Below are 19,418 nucleotides of genomic sequence, written 5' to 3' on the forward strand. Positions count from 1 at the left end.
ACTCTAAGCTAAACCATTTCCAATACTGCCCTCCTGATTTTCCCTCCTAATCCTCTAAACTTTCTCATATTCTTAGTCTAGTTTAGGGAAAATATAACCACTTTAACCCTTTAGCAACTCTTGCTTGGCCTATTGCAACAGCATCATGATTGGTCTCTCTGATCCTGAGTTAACCACCCTAAAATCAATCTAACATACTAGAGATCAGCAAACTTTTTCTGCAAGGGGACAGAGAGTAAATTATCTTCAGCTTTATGGGCCATGCTATCTCTGTCCCAACCACTCAACACTACTATTACTACACAAAAGCAGCCATAATGACACATAAATGAAGAGCATGGATGTGTCTCAATAAAACTTTATTTATAGAAACAGGTGGCAGGCATGGGCCATAGTTTGCTGACTCCTGTAAAATACTACTGTCAAAGTGCTCTTAATACTAATTTTATCATGTATATCAGTGGGCCCCAACCTTTCTGGCACCAGGGACCAGTTTCATGAAAGACAACTTTCCCACGGATTGGGGGTGGGGTGGGGAAGGATGGTTCAGGCGGTAACGGGAGTGATGGGGAGCAGCAGATGAAGCTTCGCTTGCTCACCCGCCGCTCACCTCCTGCTGCGCAGCCTAGTTCCTAACAGGCCGCAGACCGGTACCAGTCTGTGGCCCGGGGGTTGGGGACCCCTGATGTATATCACCTCCTTAAAACCCTTCAGTAATTGCTGGGTTCCTCTGGGCTACCCCTGTATCTTGAATGTACTTTTGTTTTTATATGTACTCATATCATAAGGTTATTTGTTTACATCTTTCCCTTATATCAGAGAGTAAACTCTCTGAATGTAAAAACAATGTGGTTAAAGAACTTATCAGAATAACTTAGAAGTATAAAGGGAATGTCATCACATATAATCTTAGGAATTGTGTATCTGAAGTTGTTTCTTAAACTAAAAATGAACTTAGCTATAACATACATGTCAAGGTAAACAATTACAAAGTAAGATATATTATCCTCCAGTATTTCTACCCAGGCCTCAAATCATACCTTGGGAGAACCCAAGCAACAATACTGTCCTGAAGAGAATTCATTTTACCTTCTGTTACTGGCTGGAGTTTAGAAGATCGTTCCGAATCAGGAGAGTGCAGAGGTTCAGGCTCTTTTAGGCTTTCCAAATGCATAAAAGGATCATAATCTACAGATGCCAAATCAGAGAGGCTTAATGGAAAATACCTTGGATTGCTAAAACACTGAGATCCATAAACACACCCATGTAATACCTGAAAATACAGGGGAAAAAACATACCAAGTTTTCCTTTTAAGTGAAAATAAATAAAGAAAGAAAAAGGAGAAAACAAGTCAACTGCTAATACAAGTACTTGACAAAAATTTTAAATATTTAAACACTTAGCTCTTCAATCAAGGTAAAATTTAATCTAAAAAAGAAGAATGAGCAAAATTTAACTAATGATTCTCATATTCAACAAAGACTTCTTTCAAAATTTTGCAATGAAACAACAGTGTCTTGTAAGAAGTACTTTTTAATTATCCCTAGGTACCATAAGATAAATCTATGTTCTTAGAAAATACCTAGCTCAGGGTTTCCCTGGTGGTGCAGTGGTTAAGAATCCGCCTGCCAATGCAGGAGACACGGGTTTGACCCCTGGTCCAGGAAGATCCCACATGCCACAGAGCAACTAAGCCCGTGCGCCACAACTACTGAGCCTGCACTCTAGAGCCTGCAAGCCACAAATACTGAGCCCGTGTGCCACAACTACTGAAGTCCGCACGCCTAGAGCCCGTGCTCTGCAACAAGAGAAGTCACCACAATGAGAAGCCCACACACCGCAACTAAGAGTAGCCCCTGCTCGCCGCAACTAGAGAAAGCCCAAGCACAGCAACGAAGACCCAACGGAAGACCCAACACAGCCAAAAATAAATAAATAAATAAATAAATGTATTAAAAATAAATACCTAGCTATAAAACAATGAAAATGTAATACTAAGAAATGTTATTTCTTTAGGTTTTAAAAACCCTTGGTTACCAAATAAATAATAACGCAAAGAAGTTTACCTTATAAATACAGTTGAGGACAGATTTTTCTATTTTATCATTTTCTGCTCCTGTAGCATGGACTGGTTGGAGCAGTGTCTTTAGAGGTAAGGCCATGATCCAGTCCAGAAGGCACAGAAGTAAGGATACCACCAACTGAAACAACAACAAAAAAGATCATTATTATTGTAAACTCATAAAATAAGAGTTTAATACTTAACAGAAATTCACCAACTTATCTTTTGTTTTCCAAAATGTATTTCAGGAACTATGAACTAAGTTTCACCATTAATATTTACCTAGACCTAAATGATTTTATGATGTATATCAACATTACTGTGGGTTTCTCCCTTATATTTTAGGGCAAGCACAATGAAACCTTAAGCATAATAAAAACAGGAACGTTAAAATTATTATTATTATTTTAAAATTAATTAATTAATTTTTGGCTATGTTGGGTCTTCATCGCTGCACATGGGCTTTCTCTAGTTGCGGTGAGCAGGGGCTACTCTTCGTTGTGGTATGCGGGCTTCTCATTGCGGTGGCTTCTCTTGTTGTGGAGCATGGGCTCTAGGCGCGTGGGCTTCAGTAGTTGTGACTCACGGGCTCTAGAGCACAGGCTCAGTAGTTGTGGCACACGGGCTTAGTTGCTCCACGGCACGTGGGATCTTCCCACACCAGGGATCGAACCCGTGTCCCCTGCATTGGTAGGCGGATTCTTAACCACTGCGTCACCAGGAAAGCCCCCAAATTATTTTTAAACAAACATAAAAACACTGAGCTTAAAAGACAACAGACATCAATTAGCTATTCTTACGTAATGCACAAGAAATGGAACACAAATGAAAGCCTTTAGTTCATATGTATTACAATCATTTCCACATTTCTTGTCTAATTTAACACCTCACTGAGCAACCTGCCAGAAAGACTATCTTAACCACTTCCTGATACTGTTACTAATTACATTAAATGAATCTTTCTACTGGACACGTTTAAACTGATGGATGTTATAAACAAAACACTGTTATCCAAAATGTAGAGTAAAACAGCAGTATCTCTGTGGTCCATTTTATTGAATAAAGAATCACAATTAGTACCATAAAAGTGTCAATCAAGTAGCAATAAGAGATCCACTGATCTTTAGAATCAAAGACCAACTCTCCAACTCAAAGAGTAATGCTGGCCTAAATCTCCCAACACACCCTCCAAAAGAACAATAAAGAACAAAAAGATCCAATAAAATATCACAAAGCCCACATCCTCAAAAACAGAACATTCAAAATTCAATTATCTGTGAGTAGAAAATACACACAGCAAATCCAACAAGCTTTTACCCATTCTCCCACTGCAAGCTTTCATGAAGAGTGAGGGTCGTTTGGGTAAGCTGTAAAAGAGAGAAAGGAACTAGGTACAAACCAAAAAACCAAGCCCAAAAAAAAGGTCTACCCTAAGTGTGAGAATAATGAAAAACATGTACTGGTAGATAAGAGTACTGAGTAGAAGGAAAGTATTTAAAAGTACTGCAGGAAAGGTAATACTTTGGGGGAGAAAAATGTTAAAAGGGAATGGAGAGACACCTTGTGGAAAACATAATGTGAAAAGAAAAATCAAAAGAGAAATTTAAGACCTTGCAAGATTTTTACAATTTTTTAAAACTGATGGTTCTGTAATTCTTCTCCCACCTTAGTGTCATCCAATAAAAACACTATACTTTGTTAAACTGCCAGAAGAGGGAGCTCTTGAAATAGGAATCTTATAAACCACCCCAAGCCACCAACCTTGTCCACAGAAATGCAGACACAGTCTTCATCTATACAAAACTACTATAAATAGAAAACAGAAAATGAGAATCTTAAGAAATTCAGCTGATGAAAATTCCTGCCCACCAAAACCAATAATGAAGCAGAAAAAAACTATAACACAACCTTCTAATCTCAATTAAATATTGTCAAATAAGCATTTAGGTATAGGCAACAAGGAAAATCCCATCTTAAATCAGGAATTTAAAAAACTAAGAAGAAATAGACCAAAAAGGGAAGAACTGATTCAAGTCAGGAAAGAAAACTAAAAAACGATAAAATGATATTAGAAATGAAGCCCAAGTTATAAGATGCCTAAGGAAAAATAAGTTTGAAAAAAATAAAAATAAAATTTAATAAGGGGCATTGAATAAAGAGAACAAAAGTGAGACAAAGAAAAAGGTAAAAAATATCAGAGAGAAATGACTGGAATGGAAGACAGAAAAAGAATATCCTATTCACTTAAATGTGGAGTCCCCAAAATCTACATATTGACAAGGCCTACCAGATCCAGGACAAACTGACCTGCAATAATCAACTCTAATACATATCCTGGTAAAACTTGAAAAGTAAGACCTAAAAAAAGAAATATATGTATGTATATATGTGTGTGTGTGTGTGTGTGTGTGTGTGTGTGTGTGTGTGTGTGTGTGCGCGCGCGCGCGCGCGCGTATCTCCTTAGAGCCTCCAGGAAAAAAGATGAAATAACTTACAAGGACAAGAGAATAAAAATGGCATCAGATTTCTCAAAAACAGTATACAAGCAAGGCAACATTAAAAAAAAAGAAAAACCTCAAGGAAAATAAGTGTGAACCAAGGATTCCATATCTAGCCAAGCTACTTTTCAAGTATCTTGTTGTTACAGAAAAAATTTTATATATGTAAGAGCTCAGGGAATTCTGCATTCATGAGCCCATCTTGAAGAATAAAGATGAACTTCATTTAACCAAGAAGTTGACTGAGGAACTTCAGTAAAAAGTCTAACAGTGAGTATCTGATATATTTAGTTATGGATCTAAGATTTTTTAAAAATGTAGAATGAGGGCTTCCCTGGTGGCGCAGTGGTTGAGAATCTGCCTGCTAGTGCAGGGGACACGGGTTCGAGCCCTGGTTTGGGAGGATCCCGCATGCCGCGGAGCGGCTGGGCCCGTGAGCCACAACTACTGAGCCTGCGCGTCTGGAGCCTGTGCTCCACAACGGGAGAGGCCGCGATAGTGAGAGGCCCGCGCGCCGCGGTGAGGAGTGGCCCCCGCTTGCCGCAACTAGAGGAAGCCCTTGCACAGAAACGAAGACCCAACACGCCAAATAAATAAATAAATAAATAATAATTTAAAAAAAAAAATGTAGAATGAGTGTAGAAGAATCATTTGTTATATGACATATGCTAAATGTTACGTGCAGACATAAAGGAACTAAAAATGAAGGTGAAGAGAGAGAAGTAACATAAGCTCACTTATTAACATATAGGCAACATATGGGAGATAAAGGATACCATTAAATAATCACAAACCATATAGTATAACAGGTTAAGAAAGCAAGGGAACAAAGACATTAAAAAAAGTATACATATAAAGGTAACTACAAGAAAAAAGTACAAAGTTTCCTGAATACCAAAAGAATTTTAAGAAGAACAAAGGAAATACATCATGCAGAGAAAGAAACACAGAAAATATAATATGCATAATAATCATAAAATAAAATGACAGAGGTAAGATAAAAAATACAATATATCATAAAAATGGGTTTAACTTGCCTAATAAAAGAAAAAGATTTTCAATTTGGCTCACAAAGCAAGACCCAAGTATGTGTTGTATTCAAGAGATATAGTTAAACAAAAAGATTCAGAAAGGCTAAAACTAAAGAGATGGAAAAAGGTACACCAGGTAAATTAGAATTCAAACCAAAAAGCATTAATGTTAAAGCTATAATTCAAAATGAAGATAAAACAGTTATGAATATCTATGTATAAAATAACAGTGACTACAAAGGAAAAACTACAGTAGATGCAAGGAAATATAGAAATATTAATAGAAGACTTTAACACACCACTCTCAGTACAAGACAGGTCAAGAAGACAAAATATAGTCCACATAAACAAAAGTTGAGATCTTCAAAAATGTTTATCAATAGCAAAATGATTTTGTCACCAAAAGAGTTTGAAAACTGCTAGTATACAAAGTTAAGAAACAGACCCAAGTAATTATGGAACTTGATTATTCATTAAGGGGCAAAGAGGAACTTTTTAATAAAGGGAACTCAGAAATCTGGTTATCCATTTAGAAAAACAACAAAAAATAGATCCTTATCTCAAAACACAGAAAATAAACTTCAAATGGATGAGGGGTAAAAGTGTAAACAATGAAGCTGTATAAGTACTAGAAGAAAACATGAAAAGGTTTTCTACCTATGGCTCAAAATCTAGATACCTAATGAAGTAAAAGATTGATAAATTGACTTACATAAAAAACTCCCTAATATGTAAACATCTGAGTGAAAAATACCAAAATATGACTGAAAATGTAAAAACATATGAATGGACAATTCACAAAAATAAAGTAAAAAATTAGGCCATTAATAAATATGAGAAGATATTCAACTTCACTTATAAAAAGAGAAAGGTAAATGAAAACTACACTGAAATACTATTGTTCCCCTATCAAATTGGCAAAAATTTAAAAATATGTCATACTCTGTGGTTAGGCTCTGGGGAAACATACTCTCATAGTGTATGCTTGTGGGAATGCCAATATTTAACATAATTACATTATCTGTTTACCTTTTGACCCAGCAATTCCACTTCTAGGAATACACCCTGAAGACACATTCCAACAATGTAAAAATATACAGACATAAAGTTAGTCACTGCAGCATTGCTTGTAACTGCAAAATTCTGAAAATAATCTCTATGTCCATACATAGAAGAATGACTGGAATAAATTATGAAATTTATAAATTATGGTGCACTCCTTCAATGGAGTACTAATACTACACAGATACAAAAAAGAACATGGAAGACCTCTATGAATTTATTTATTGTGAATTTCCAGAATATACTGTCAAGTGAAAAACCGAAAGTACCAATGAATATCTAGACTACTATACTTTTGTGTAACAAACAAGAAGAAAAAAGAAAATACAGATGTATCTGCTCCTCTGTACAAAAATAAACAAAGGATGGATAAACCACAGACAAATAAATAAATAAAAACAACAGGGATGGGGAAAAAAATCTCTAAAACGGAATATAAACAGCAACGTGCCTGTTAACAACTGCTTCTTTGTTTCATATAGTTCTATGGGAGTTGTGAACGCAAGCCCCTTTGGCTTTCAGAGCCAGGTGATTTGGGGACCTATCCTTGGGTGGCAGGCTTAAAAGGTGGGGTGCTAGACGTATGGGCTAAACCCTTCTCTCCTCAGAGAGAAGGTGGGAATTGGGGGCTTCCTCCTGACTGTATGGAGCTCTGCTAGGGTGGGGTTTAAGGCAAGAGTGTGTTGCAGCCTTTCCTACCTATTTTTGATGTGGGTATTTTCTTAGTCACTTGATGTGTAGAGGTCACTTGACTAGTTTCTGGATTTCTCTCAGAGGGAATTTGCTCCATGTGTAGCTGTATCTTCCATGGGTCCAAGGGAGGAGGAAAATTCAGCAGCCTTCTATGTCACTACGTTGGTGACCCCCCTCTCTGCCTGTTCTTTAACTGCTATCTTCAAGGTGTTATACTTTGCTAACACTTCTTACTCTACAGCTTCACCTTAAGTGATCTCATATATTCCCACAGTTTAACAGAACTCATGTGTTGACAATGCCAACAAGAAATCTCAGTGTTAGCACTTCTTAATCATATTGTGTTGAAATATCAAGTATGTTTTATTACATATGTTCTGCCCATTATTTACAGAACTCTGCAGCTGTAATTATGTTTCTGGACCTATTCTCAGTTATTTTCAGGCATAAACAAGACCATAACAAGTAAAAAATTATAAATGGACAGAATATCCTCCCAGGTTCCTTACAACCCTAAAATTCAAAGACTTTATCAGATAACCATGATTAACTTGAGATATAAACTAAAATGTGATTTAGTTACACTTAAATAATGGAAAGCTATATTTCAAATTATTTTAAACACAAGATTAATTAATGTTTCCCATGTAAATAGATATACCTTCACAGTTTTAAAATATAAGTATCTTACTAGATAACCACATATTAAATATTAAAAAATTTAAATTACCCTCTTATCCAGTTCATAAGATGAAGCTTCTGTACTTGGCAAAAGATGGGTAATAGTGGCTATTAGAATCTGTAGGAAATAAAGAAAATAGCTCAAAATATGTCAAACTAATGGTGCATCCTAAAACTTAAACAATAATGCTAAAGTGATACAAAATCTACTGCTGAAAGTTTATCCAAAATATATTAACATTGTTATTTCAAAGTAATTTTTAATAGGTCAGCTTTTCAAGTACACTTAACTATCAATCATTTACAATCCTAATGTACAGAACCAAAGTTATATATGCTCTGTTAACTATAAATGGATTTCTTAAAAATTCAAGTCATGAATCAATATGTATAAACATACAAATAATATATGTTCTGATAGAAAAATGAGAAGACATAGATAAGCAAAAAGATTTATAAAAACCATCTGTAATTTATCACTCAAGACATCTTACTTTGCTCAACAAATTAGGTATAGAAGGGATGTATCTCAACATAATAAACACCATATATGACAAGCCCAAAGCTAACACCATACTCAAAAGATAAAAAGTTAATATCCTTTCCTCTAAAGTCAGGAACAAGATAAGGATGCTCACAACTGCCATTTCTGTTCAACACAGTACTGGAAGTCCTACCACAGCAATTAGGCAAGAAAAAGAAATAAAAGGCATCCAAATCTGAAAGGGAGAAGTAAAATTATTTCTGTTTGTACATGACATGATCTTATATATAGAAAATCCTAAAATTCCACCAAAAAAAAAATGTTAGAACTCATAAATGAATTCAGTAAAGCTGCAGGATGCAAAATCAACATACAAAAATCAGCTGCATTTCTATACGCCAACAATAAACTATCACAAAGAGAAATTAAGAAAGCTATCCCATTTACAACAGCATCAAAATCAATAAAATACTTAGGAATAAATTTAACCAAGGATAAGACTTATATGCTGAAAACTAGAAAACACTAGTGAATGTAGCTGAAGACACAAATAAATAGAAAGATATTCCATGTCATAGATGGGGAAGAATTAATATTGTTCAATTGTTCACACTACCACAGTGGTCTACAGATTCAACGCAACTGAATGCAAAATTCCAGTGGTGTTTTTCTCAGAAATAGAAAAAAACTATCCTAAAATTTGAATGGAACCACAAAAAAACCCAAAGAGCCAAAGCAATCTTGAGAAAGAAGAACAAAGCTGGAGGCGTCACACTTCCTGATCTCAAGCTTTATTATAAAGCTACAGTAATCAAAATATGGTACTGACAGTAAGGTACTGACGTAAAAACAGGCACACAGACCAGTGCATTAGAATAAAGCCTAGACATAAACCCACACATACAGTCAACTAATCTTTGACAAGGGTCCAAGAACACACACACAATGTTGAGAAAACTGGATATCCATGTGCAAAAGAATGAGACTGGACCCCTATTTTATACCACTCATAACAATTAACTTGAAATGGATCAAAGGCTTAATATAAAGACCTGAAACCATAAAACTCCTAGAAGAAAACGTAGGAAAAGGCTCCTTAACATGGGTCTTGGTAATGATTTTTTTGGAAATCATACCTAAAGCAGAAGCAATAACAAAAATATAAACAAGTGGCACTACATAAACTAAAAGCTTCTGCACAGCAAATGAAACCATCAATAAAGTGAAAAGATAACTTACAGAATGGAAAAAAATATTTGCAAACCATATATCTGATTAGGCGTTAATATCCAAAATATACAAGGAACTTATACCCCCAATAGCAAAACTAACTAACTAAATTTATAAATGGGCAAAGGATCTGAATAGACATTTTTCCAAAGACATACAAGTGGCCAACAGGAACATGAAAAGGTATTCAACATCGGTAATCATCAGGAAAATGCAAATCAAAACCACAATGAAATATCACCTCACATTTGTTAGGATGGCTATTTTTAAAAAGACAAGAGAGAACAGATGTTGGCGAGGATGTGGAAAAAAGGGAACCCTTATACACTATTGGTGGGAATGTAAACTGATACAGCCATTATGGAAAACAGTATGAAGGTTCCTCAAAAATTAAAAATAGAACTACCATATAATACCACTCCTGGGTATATATCACAGAAGGAAATGAAATCAGTATCTCAAAGAGATACCTGCACACCCATGTTCACTGCAGTATTATTTACAATAGCCAAGATATAGAACAGCCCACATGCCTTTCGAAAGATGAACAGATAAAGAAACTGTGGTGTACATATATACACAATGGAATATTATTCAGCCATAGAAAAGAAGAAAATCCTGCCATTCATGACAACATGAAAGAACCTGGAGTGCATTACGCTAAGTGAAATAAGCCAGACAAAGACAAATATTGTATGGTATCACTTATATGTGGAAAAGTAAAAAAAGCTGATTTTATAGAAACAGAATAGTGGTTGCCAGGGTCTGGGGTCTAGTGAACTGAGGAGATGTAGGTCAAAGGGTACAAATTTTCAGTTATAAAAATAATAAGTTCTGGGGCTTCACTGGTGGCGCAGTGGTTGAGAATCTGCCTGCCAATGCAGGGGACACGGGTTCGAGCCCTGGTCTGGGAAGATCCCACATGCCGCGGAGCAACTAGGCCCGTGAGCCACAATTACTGAGCCTGTGCGTCTGGAGCCTGTGCTCCGCAACAAGAGAGGCCGCGATAATGAGAGGCCCACGCACCGCGATGAAGAGTGGCCCCCACTTGCCGCAACTAGAGAAAGCCCTCACACAGAAACGAAGACCTAACACAGCCATAAATAAATAAATTAATTAATTTAAAAAAAAAAGTTCTGAGGATTTAATGTATAGTACAGTAACTACAGTTAATCATACAGTACTGAATATCTTAAAGTTGCTAAGAGTAGACCTTAAGCATTCTCACCATAAAAAAATGTTAACAATGTGAGGTAATGGATATGTTAATTATCTTGATCTTGGTAACCCTTCTACAATATCAAATCATCATGTTATATACTTTAATATAATACAATTATATTTATCAATTATTCCCCAATAAAGTTGGGGGAAAATAAAGAAATTTACTCTCATCTTCCCAGATATTTCAGTATATATACTTGTAAATATATGCCTTTTTTTAAAAGAAAGATTTTATAATGTGGCTTTTTAAATTAACATATATTATACACTGAACAGAATATGAATAAAATTGATACAGAGACTATGAAATAAAAGACCTTATTAAAAGAAAGCAAACATTCTTATAGTGTTATTATTTACCCTGGAAATTTCTTGATCTCATTCAATTTTTTAATGTGCATGTTAAAAATGTATAGAGGTAAATTTATTGTATTTTTATTGTATGCTATTAAATTTTTATAAATGATTGCTTCAAGTAGAAAAATTTCTCTAAACATAATTTATACCATAAAAGGCTTTACACACTAATAGAATCTAGTATATTAGATTAATACTTAATACTAGTAATAGCACTGGGCTTCTATTCCTAACTATGTAAGTAGGTAACCATTAGTGAAATGCTCTACTATTTTAGAATTTCATCTCTTCATTCAATTAGAGGTAAAGTATAACCATTTATCCATAGGCACTGGCCACTATAATGTACAGTGAAGCAATCTGCAAAAACTCTAAGAATTACTTAGATAAGTATTAATAATATACAAACTGATGAAGAAAATAAGGGAAAGGATTTGGAGGCCTTCAAATGAACAAAAAAAATATGCTTACTTAAAGAACACCTTAACTTTCAACAGAATAATCAATCTTAAAGGGTAAAATTTTCGAGTTTTAAAATTTCAAATGTTTTAATACTAATAGACATATATATGAACATTCACATTTACATCCAGTTATCATGTCCTGCATGATAATGATGGTAGCTGCTGCCAACATTTATTAAAATTTATGTCCCATCACTTTTATGGCAAAAAGTGCTCAGCGTGTTACATATATTTTCTCATTTAGTCTTCAGAGCAACTCTGTGAGGTAGGTATTTTTATCCCAAATGTAAAGATAAAGAAAGCCAGAATTTAGAGGACTGAGTAATTTGTTGATAGTTACAAAGTTAGTAAATGGCAGAGTCAGGGGTTAGTTAAACCAGGTCTAACCTTCAAACCCAACCTCTTAACCATAATACTATATTCAACTCAACAGATTATTTACCTAAGAGATTCTACATGCAAGTCATCCTAGGCATAAAAAATAATTTAAAAAAATGCCATTGTCTTAAAGAAGCTCAGAATTAAAAAAAAAAAAAATTTATTATTTGGTTGCATCGGGTCTTAGTTGTGGCACGCAGGCTCCTTAGTTGCGGCTCACAGGCTCCTTAGTTGTGGCATGTGAACTCTTAGTTGCGGCACGCATGTGGGATCTCGTTCCCTGACCAGGGATCAAACCTGGGCCCCCTGCATTGGGAGCATGGAATCTTATCCACTGCACCACCAGGGAAGTCCCAAGAAGCTTAGAATTTTTACACAAATATATTTAGTGCTAAAATAGGGCCTGGCGACATGGTTGAGTGGGAAAAGTCTAGACTTGAAATTTTACAGACTTGGGTTTGAACCCTGTTTCTACCCTGTTAGCTTATGACTTTATATAGTTGCTATCTCCTCAGTTCTCTCATCTTAAATAAAGGGAGGAGAGGAGGCAGGGATAACAGTCCACCTCAAATGACTTTTAACGAATTAAATGAGGTAACATATGAAAAGGTGACTAGTATAGTGACTGATACATGGTAGTATATAGTAATATTAATTACTATCTTTCCTAAAAATGTTATAAACATATGAAGATAAGAAAGATAAATTCTGGTTGGAGAGAACAAGTAAGGATTCTTATTTTTTGAGGAGATGGTATTTAAACCAATCACTGAAAGATGGGGGGGGGCAGGTAGAGAAAAGTAAAACATTTTAGGTAAGAAGAAGAGAGTGAGGGGTATGTTTAGGGGATAATAGCTGACTCAGGTGCCTAGACTACAGGGTATTTCATAAAAGGAATCGGTACATGATTCTGAAAAGATGGGTTGGGTCCTCGTCTGGAGGCCTCGAATTAATTCCCAGCTAAAGAGTTTGGGTCTTACTTTATAGACAAAGGAAAACCACTCAGAGATTTTGTTTTTTTGTTTGTTCTTCAGGAAAGTGACATAAGAGTCATGTCAGTGTGAATGATGACTTGGAGGGGATGACCTCAGAAGCCAGGAAACCAGTTTAGAAGGTTATTATAGTATCTCAAGAAAGAAATAATTAAGGGCTGAAAAATGTCATGTATTGTAGGAAGCATAGAACACACAGAATTAAAAAAATAAAAAATAAAAATAAACCACTTCATAAATGACTGGCTGAAGAGGAAAGGAAAGGAATGAATCAAAATAATCTCCTGATTTTGGTAACTGGAGGGATGGTATATGTTTTCTAACCTAAGACAGGGAATGAAGCCTAATATACATTATAAAGACAACAGCAATGATAAATTTACATGTAGCATTTAAAACCAACCACATAATCTCTTAACATAATATAGAAAGGGACTGTCATGAACTTTGATATCTCAAAAAAGTACCCTGAGTGGCCATTATTTAGCTATGCAAAATTTAAAGAAAACTATTAAATAATTTTATATCTCAAGGTATCCAAATCTAAGGATCTTTAACAAGTCATAATAAGAAATAAATGAGAAATTACTTACTTGAATAATTTTCAAGGGAGAATCAGGCTGGTAAATCTGAAGTCTAGGTACATAATGAACCAGCATGTGAAGCATGTTACAAGCTACATGGGCTACTGTTTTATTTGTAAACTAATAATAATAAGAAAAAAACAAAAACAAAAAAGCACTGTTAGAAAAAATTTCTTCCTGATATTATTCACCTCTGCATTAGCTGCTAAAAAAATTTAAATTGTATACATGTTTATTTTTGTCATTCTATATTTGTGTTTATTAAAATATTATTAGGAAGATAAATATACACCTGCAAAATAAAAAATCATAACACATTCCAAAGATATAATTAACTTTATTTTTTCTTTGTAACGTTTGACTGTCCTCATTAAAGTTTTACTCCATTTTCTCTTACCTAGATTTCTGGAATGGCCTCTAAACTGCTAATCTTGTTATCCCATCTTTCTCCATTGCAATCTACTTACTATACTCAATACTTCCATATTATCTTCTGAAGAACTGTTCTGATGCTGACGTTCTCTATGCTTAAAAATCTTAGGTGACTCTCCGATGGTATAAAGTCAAACTTTTTATGCTTATCTCTCTATGACCAAATCTCACCCTCTCTTCAAGCCCTGACCACATACTTCCTCTTTCCAAAGTCTTCTCTGATACCTAAGTCAAAGTGACCTCTGCTTTCTCTGAACTCAATCAGCAGTTTATATGCACCACTCATTTAGTTCTCTCAGCTTTTTATATTTTATTACACTTATTTTCATCTTTTTCAGCCATCATATTATTAATCTCTTCAATCTAGAATTTATATTTCTTTTTCATTCTGGTATTCCTCACTCTGCCTAGCAAAGCACCTCAAACATAGTATATACTCAGAAATATCCGTCAAATAAGTAATATTTGTACTTTGTGTGTTTAGAGTTCTATACAGATATTATAATACAAGTCTTAGGACAAAAAATAATATCACTCATCTTTTTACAAATAAAAAATATCCATTTATTCATTCAGACTCTCCAAATAATCAGGTATTATTTCTGAGCAAATCTTATTCTGGTCACAAAGAGGGCATTTAACTTGAATGATAAAGCCAAAAATTGAATAGCTCAAGAATTCAGGAAGTAATAAAGATCGAAGGGTAGGTTACAAAAATACTGATTAAGAAATGATGAACAGCCCTACAAATGTTGTTAAATGACTGGTTTCCTTTTTAGAATTCATCCATATGTATCTTAAAGACAAAGCCAAATACATAAAATTTGAGATAAAATAGGTCATCACCAAGATATCCTAAAGTCAAGAGTAGAACTATTCTTAAGGAAAAAGTCAGAATCAAAGAAATAATGTAATAATAAATTAATGAAAATATCTATTAAATGTTTTATTCTGTAAGGGCACAATATATAATTAACATTTAGAGAAAAATAATCATGCATTCTATACTATCTTAATATAGTCCACTAAATATTTATTTATTTATTTACTTACCTTTAAGGAAACACAAATTACATTCAGAGCTTCCTTAATTTGAGGATGATGAGACTCATGGACTAGTTCTTCACAAATCCAAATACCTAAACTGCAAAGTGCTACACATCTGCAGAAAAGGCAACCAATAATGATATAAATAAAAGCGGATGAGCGTTTAAATGAAATGACACCACCACCACAACCAAAACACCCACAACCAACCAACCCAGAGTGAACATGCACTGTTTAGGTGAATTAATCAATTTGTTACTCTGTTAATTAATCAATTTATTACTGTTAATTAATAAATTTGTTACTTAGGAAGATAAAGTGGAGGAAAGCACATCCCCCAAACTCTAAGCCTTATTTTTTTAAATTTAATTTAATTTTTATTTTATATTGGAGTATAGTTGATTTACAATATTGTGTTTCAGGGTATACAACAAAGTGATTCAGTTATACATATACATACATCCATTCTTTTTCAGATTCTTTTCCCATATAGGTTATTACAGAATATTGAGTAGAGTTCCCTGTTCTAAGCCTTATTTTCAACTATAATTTATTACCAAGATCATAGGTGGGGATAACACACAGGATCTTTCTAACAAACCCATATTGATAAATTGATATTGTCATAAAGCTTCCCAAACAAATATGCAACATGCTTTCAAAAAGGAAAGAGTGGGGACTTCCCTGGTGGCACAGTGGTTAAGAATCCGCCTGCCAATGCAGGGGACACAGGTTTGAGTCCTGGTTCGGGAAGATCCCACATGCCGTGGAGCAACTAAGCCCGTGTGCCACAACTACTGAACCCGCGTGCCACAACTACTGAAGCCCAAGCACCTAGAGCCTGTGCTCTGCAACAAGATAAGCCACCACAATAAGAAGCCCATGCACCGCAACCAAGAGTAGCCCCTGTTTGCCACAACTAGAAAAAGCCTGCGGGCAGCAACGAAGACCCGACGCAGACAAAAATAAACAAATGTTTTTTTTTTTTTTTTAAAAAGGAAAGTGTAATTTTATTGACTGATAGCAGCAGTCAGTAAGATATTATTTTCATATCTTTTACATTTAACATAGCTAGCTACAAATTCTTTTTAAAACAAACTGGGACCACAAATAAAATTTATACACTTTATAAAGGGATTCAAACAGAAACAGAACTTTGAGAATCTTTGTTCTGTTTCCTAATGTCTTGTGAAACTTCAGTTCCCTACTTCAACTGAGTTTCAGCTTGAAGAAAGTAATCTGATGATCAGAATCAGTAAAAATTCTATTAGTGTGTTCACGTATAAGCTTCTGACGAAGCATACAATGTTTCTAAGTATTAAAAAAAAGTCAGCTCCTTCTAGTTTCCTGATATATCTTGCATGTCCTGATACTGATATTCTTAAATTAAATTCAGTAGAATGCTAAATTTCAGAACTATTCAATGCAGAAATATTTTTCTTCCTGAACATAATGGATCAGAAGTTAAGTCCCTTCTTTCAGTCTATCAGTGTTAATGCTACTAATTTACTATCAAAACTATAGGAAGTCTTCTATGTGAGGTCTACAGCTTCCTTTCTTCTCTACTGTTGTCCACCCATCAATCTTATGTAACATTTATAGATCTAAATAACCAAGTGACAGGTTTAGCAGTGGAAGGAGCTGTAATCCTGAAATAACAATAAACTGTGAAGTGAAGCAAAGTTCTCCATAGATGCAGCTAAGGCCACAGTAAAAGGCACAGACTGGGAGGACAAATGCTTAAGTTTTTGTTTTTTGGTTTTTGCTTTTTAAAGGTTAAGATCAGTTTTTGTGTGTGCGTGTGTGTGTACAGTTTCCTACATTCTTCAAGATGTCAAAATAATCTAGATTATTCCCAGTATGGCTCAACTTTCTGCTACTAGTCAGATTCTGGGGTATAAGCTTCTAAGCTTATATGTTAGGCAACATGCTGATTTAAATCAACCTTTTTGATAAAAGTTTAGTAACACAGACAAAATGCCACAGTTTTCACTTCTTAATGAGACATTTAAAAACAAAAACATTTTAAAATCTTATTATTTACATTCTATTTTTTAAAAATATCCTGATCAAATATTTATAAATATTAATATATACTATTTTCTTAGATATATTACTTTCTACAATAAAAATATTTTAATTCAATTTAACAAACATTCATTGGGTAACTAGTACCATATTTCAAGGTACTACATAAGAGACACTGACAAATATAATCTGAAGGGAAAGCAAAATCTACTTAAATACAATTAAAAGAAATCATTTTGGACACAGAAGGTGAAGATACTGAAGAAGGTGACTAGGATTTTATTTTTTTACTGAAGGGAAGGTTCATATTTAAATAATGAAAAAAAGTATTTAATCATCCAAATAATTTAAATTTGTGATTTAGAATAGCTTTTGAGTATCTGAAACAATCTGGACTGCTAAATAATTCAGTTAACTTCTAAAATAAAACTACAAACACAGAATAGCCATGTCAAGTCTTAAGAATATCTGACTTACCGTGCAGGACCAGAGGGCTCATCTCTTGCCGAGCTTAATACAGTTTTGATTATAAGTTCCTAAAATGAAGGAGAAATAGTAGCAATGACTAAGATTTTTCATTCATTTATTTAACAAATATTTATTAAATAGCCACCACGGACCCAGGCACTGTGTCAGGCGCTAGGGATACAATAGCAAAATAAAACAGACATTTTTCGTTCTCATGTACATACTTTTAGTATATTCCAATGTTATTCATAAAATTAGCTAAATAAATAAAACAATGGTATGGTCTGAATGTTTGTGCCCCACCCCCCAAATTCGTACGTTGTAATCCTAACCCCTGAAGATGATGGTACTAGGAGGTACTTAGGCCATGAGAGTGGGGCCTTCATGAATGGGATTAATGCTCTTATAAATAAGAGAGACTCCCACAGAGTTCCCTAAGCACCTTCTACTCTGTGAGGACACAGCAAGAAGGCACCGGCTATGAACCAGGAAGAGGGCCTTCACCAGAATGTGATTATGCTAGAGCCTTGATTTTGGACTTAGCCTCCAGAACTGTGAGAAATAAATTTCTGTCACTTATAAGCTACCCAGTCTGTAGTATTTTGTTATAGCAGACAAATGATTTTTGTAATTTATCACCAAATGTATATGTTCAAAAACTTTTTTCCTGATTAGAAGAGTGATAAAATGCTCACCGTAAAGATAATTAAAGCAGATTTAATAGCTCAAAGGTATGAACAAAACTTTTCACGACTTTGAGAATTATCATTTAAAAGAAAGCTTCCTCTTCTTATGTGTGAGTTTTGGGATAAGTGCTAGTTAATAGTTAATATGGTTTTTAAAAATCATTCAATTATTCACTCATTAAGGATTTATCAGCTATATAGATTGTAAGCTCCTTAGAGGAGTAACATTCTACTTATCTTTGTGAATTTAGCACCTAGCCCAATGGCTAGCAATTAATAGGTACTTGGAAGCTACCTATTGTTTAAGCCCAAGAGCTTTCTATGTAATAGTGTTATTTTGTTTTTTTTAAAAAATCACTTCAGCCATTACTGCCTATACAATGGCCAGCAAAGGACAAGGCCACTCTGATCATACAAATCACATATAGTAGGCTAGGCTAAGCCCAAAGAAACTCAAAATGGCCTAAGCAAATTGAAACTCTTACCTATCTTTGACCTTCAGGATCTTCTGAAAATAGAAGAAACCAAAGCCATTACATCCCTGAAGACCAAAGGTCAATTTGTATAGTTTTAATTAAATATCATTATAAATTTGCATCGGCCCCTACAATTTTATGTTTAAGTGAAGTTCACTTGTTTAACAAATGTTTTCAGAGTATATTCTACATGCCAAGCAACGTGTTAAGCTCTGAGGATATAGCAGTAACTAAGACCTTGTGGTACTTATTTGTCTAAAGTATAAATCAGACACTGAAAAATAATTACAAGTGTGATTAAATGCTGCACAGAGAAATACAGGTGGTATGGGAAGTATATGCAAAACTACTGACAAAAATTTGATTTAAAACATTTCTTTCAGAGAAAGCACAAGTTTAAAAAAAAATCATCAGCATGACTTCTGAGGAGATAGAATGCCCCTCTCTCATCCCTTCTTTATTCTTTTTTCCCTTCTAATTCTAGGGCCAATTCAGGTCAAACAGAGACCATCTGGCAGTTACTATAACAAGCACAGCTTC

General features: G+C 34.5%; 1 protein-coding gene across 6 annotated transcripts in view; it reads right to left on the bottom strand.

Annotated features, from left to right (window-relative positions):
* The window catches only part of RALGAPA1 (Ral GTPase activating protein catalytic subunit alpha 1), a 218,781-nt gene that overhangs the window by 74,013 nt on the left and 125,350 nt on the right, over window positions 1-19,418 (bottom strand). For all 6 annotated transcript variants that reach the window (XM_057542898.1, XM_007180713.2, XM_007180722.2 and 3 more), the window contains 6 exons: window positions 17,726-17,784; window positions 15,227-15,335; window positions 13,751-13,861; window positions 8,078-8,146; window positions 2,068-2,202; window positions 1,090-1,273 (listed from right to left, as the gene is read on the bottom strand). In XM_057542898.1, the coding sequence (XP_057398881.1) occupies window positions 1,090-1,273; window positions 2,068-2,202; window positions 8,078-8,146; window positions 13,751-13,861; window positions 15,227-15,335; window positions 17,726-17,784 (667 nt within the window). The remainder of the gene's footprint in view (window positions 1-1,089; window positions 1,274-2,067; window positions 2,203-8,077; window positions 8,147-13,750; window positions 13,862-15,226; window positions 15,336-17,725; window positions 17,785-19,418) is intronic.

The sequence above is a fragment of the Balaenoptera acutorostrata genome, chromosome 3 (assembly GCF_949987535.1).
Source record: "Balaenoptera acutorostrata chromosome 3, mBalAcu1.1, whole genome shotgun sequence".
In the NCBI taxonomy this organism is placed as follows: domain Eukaryota; kingdom Metazoa; phylum Chordata; class Mammalia; order Artiodactyla; family Balaenopteridae; genus Balaenoptera; species Balaenoptera acutorostrata.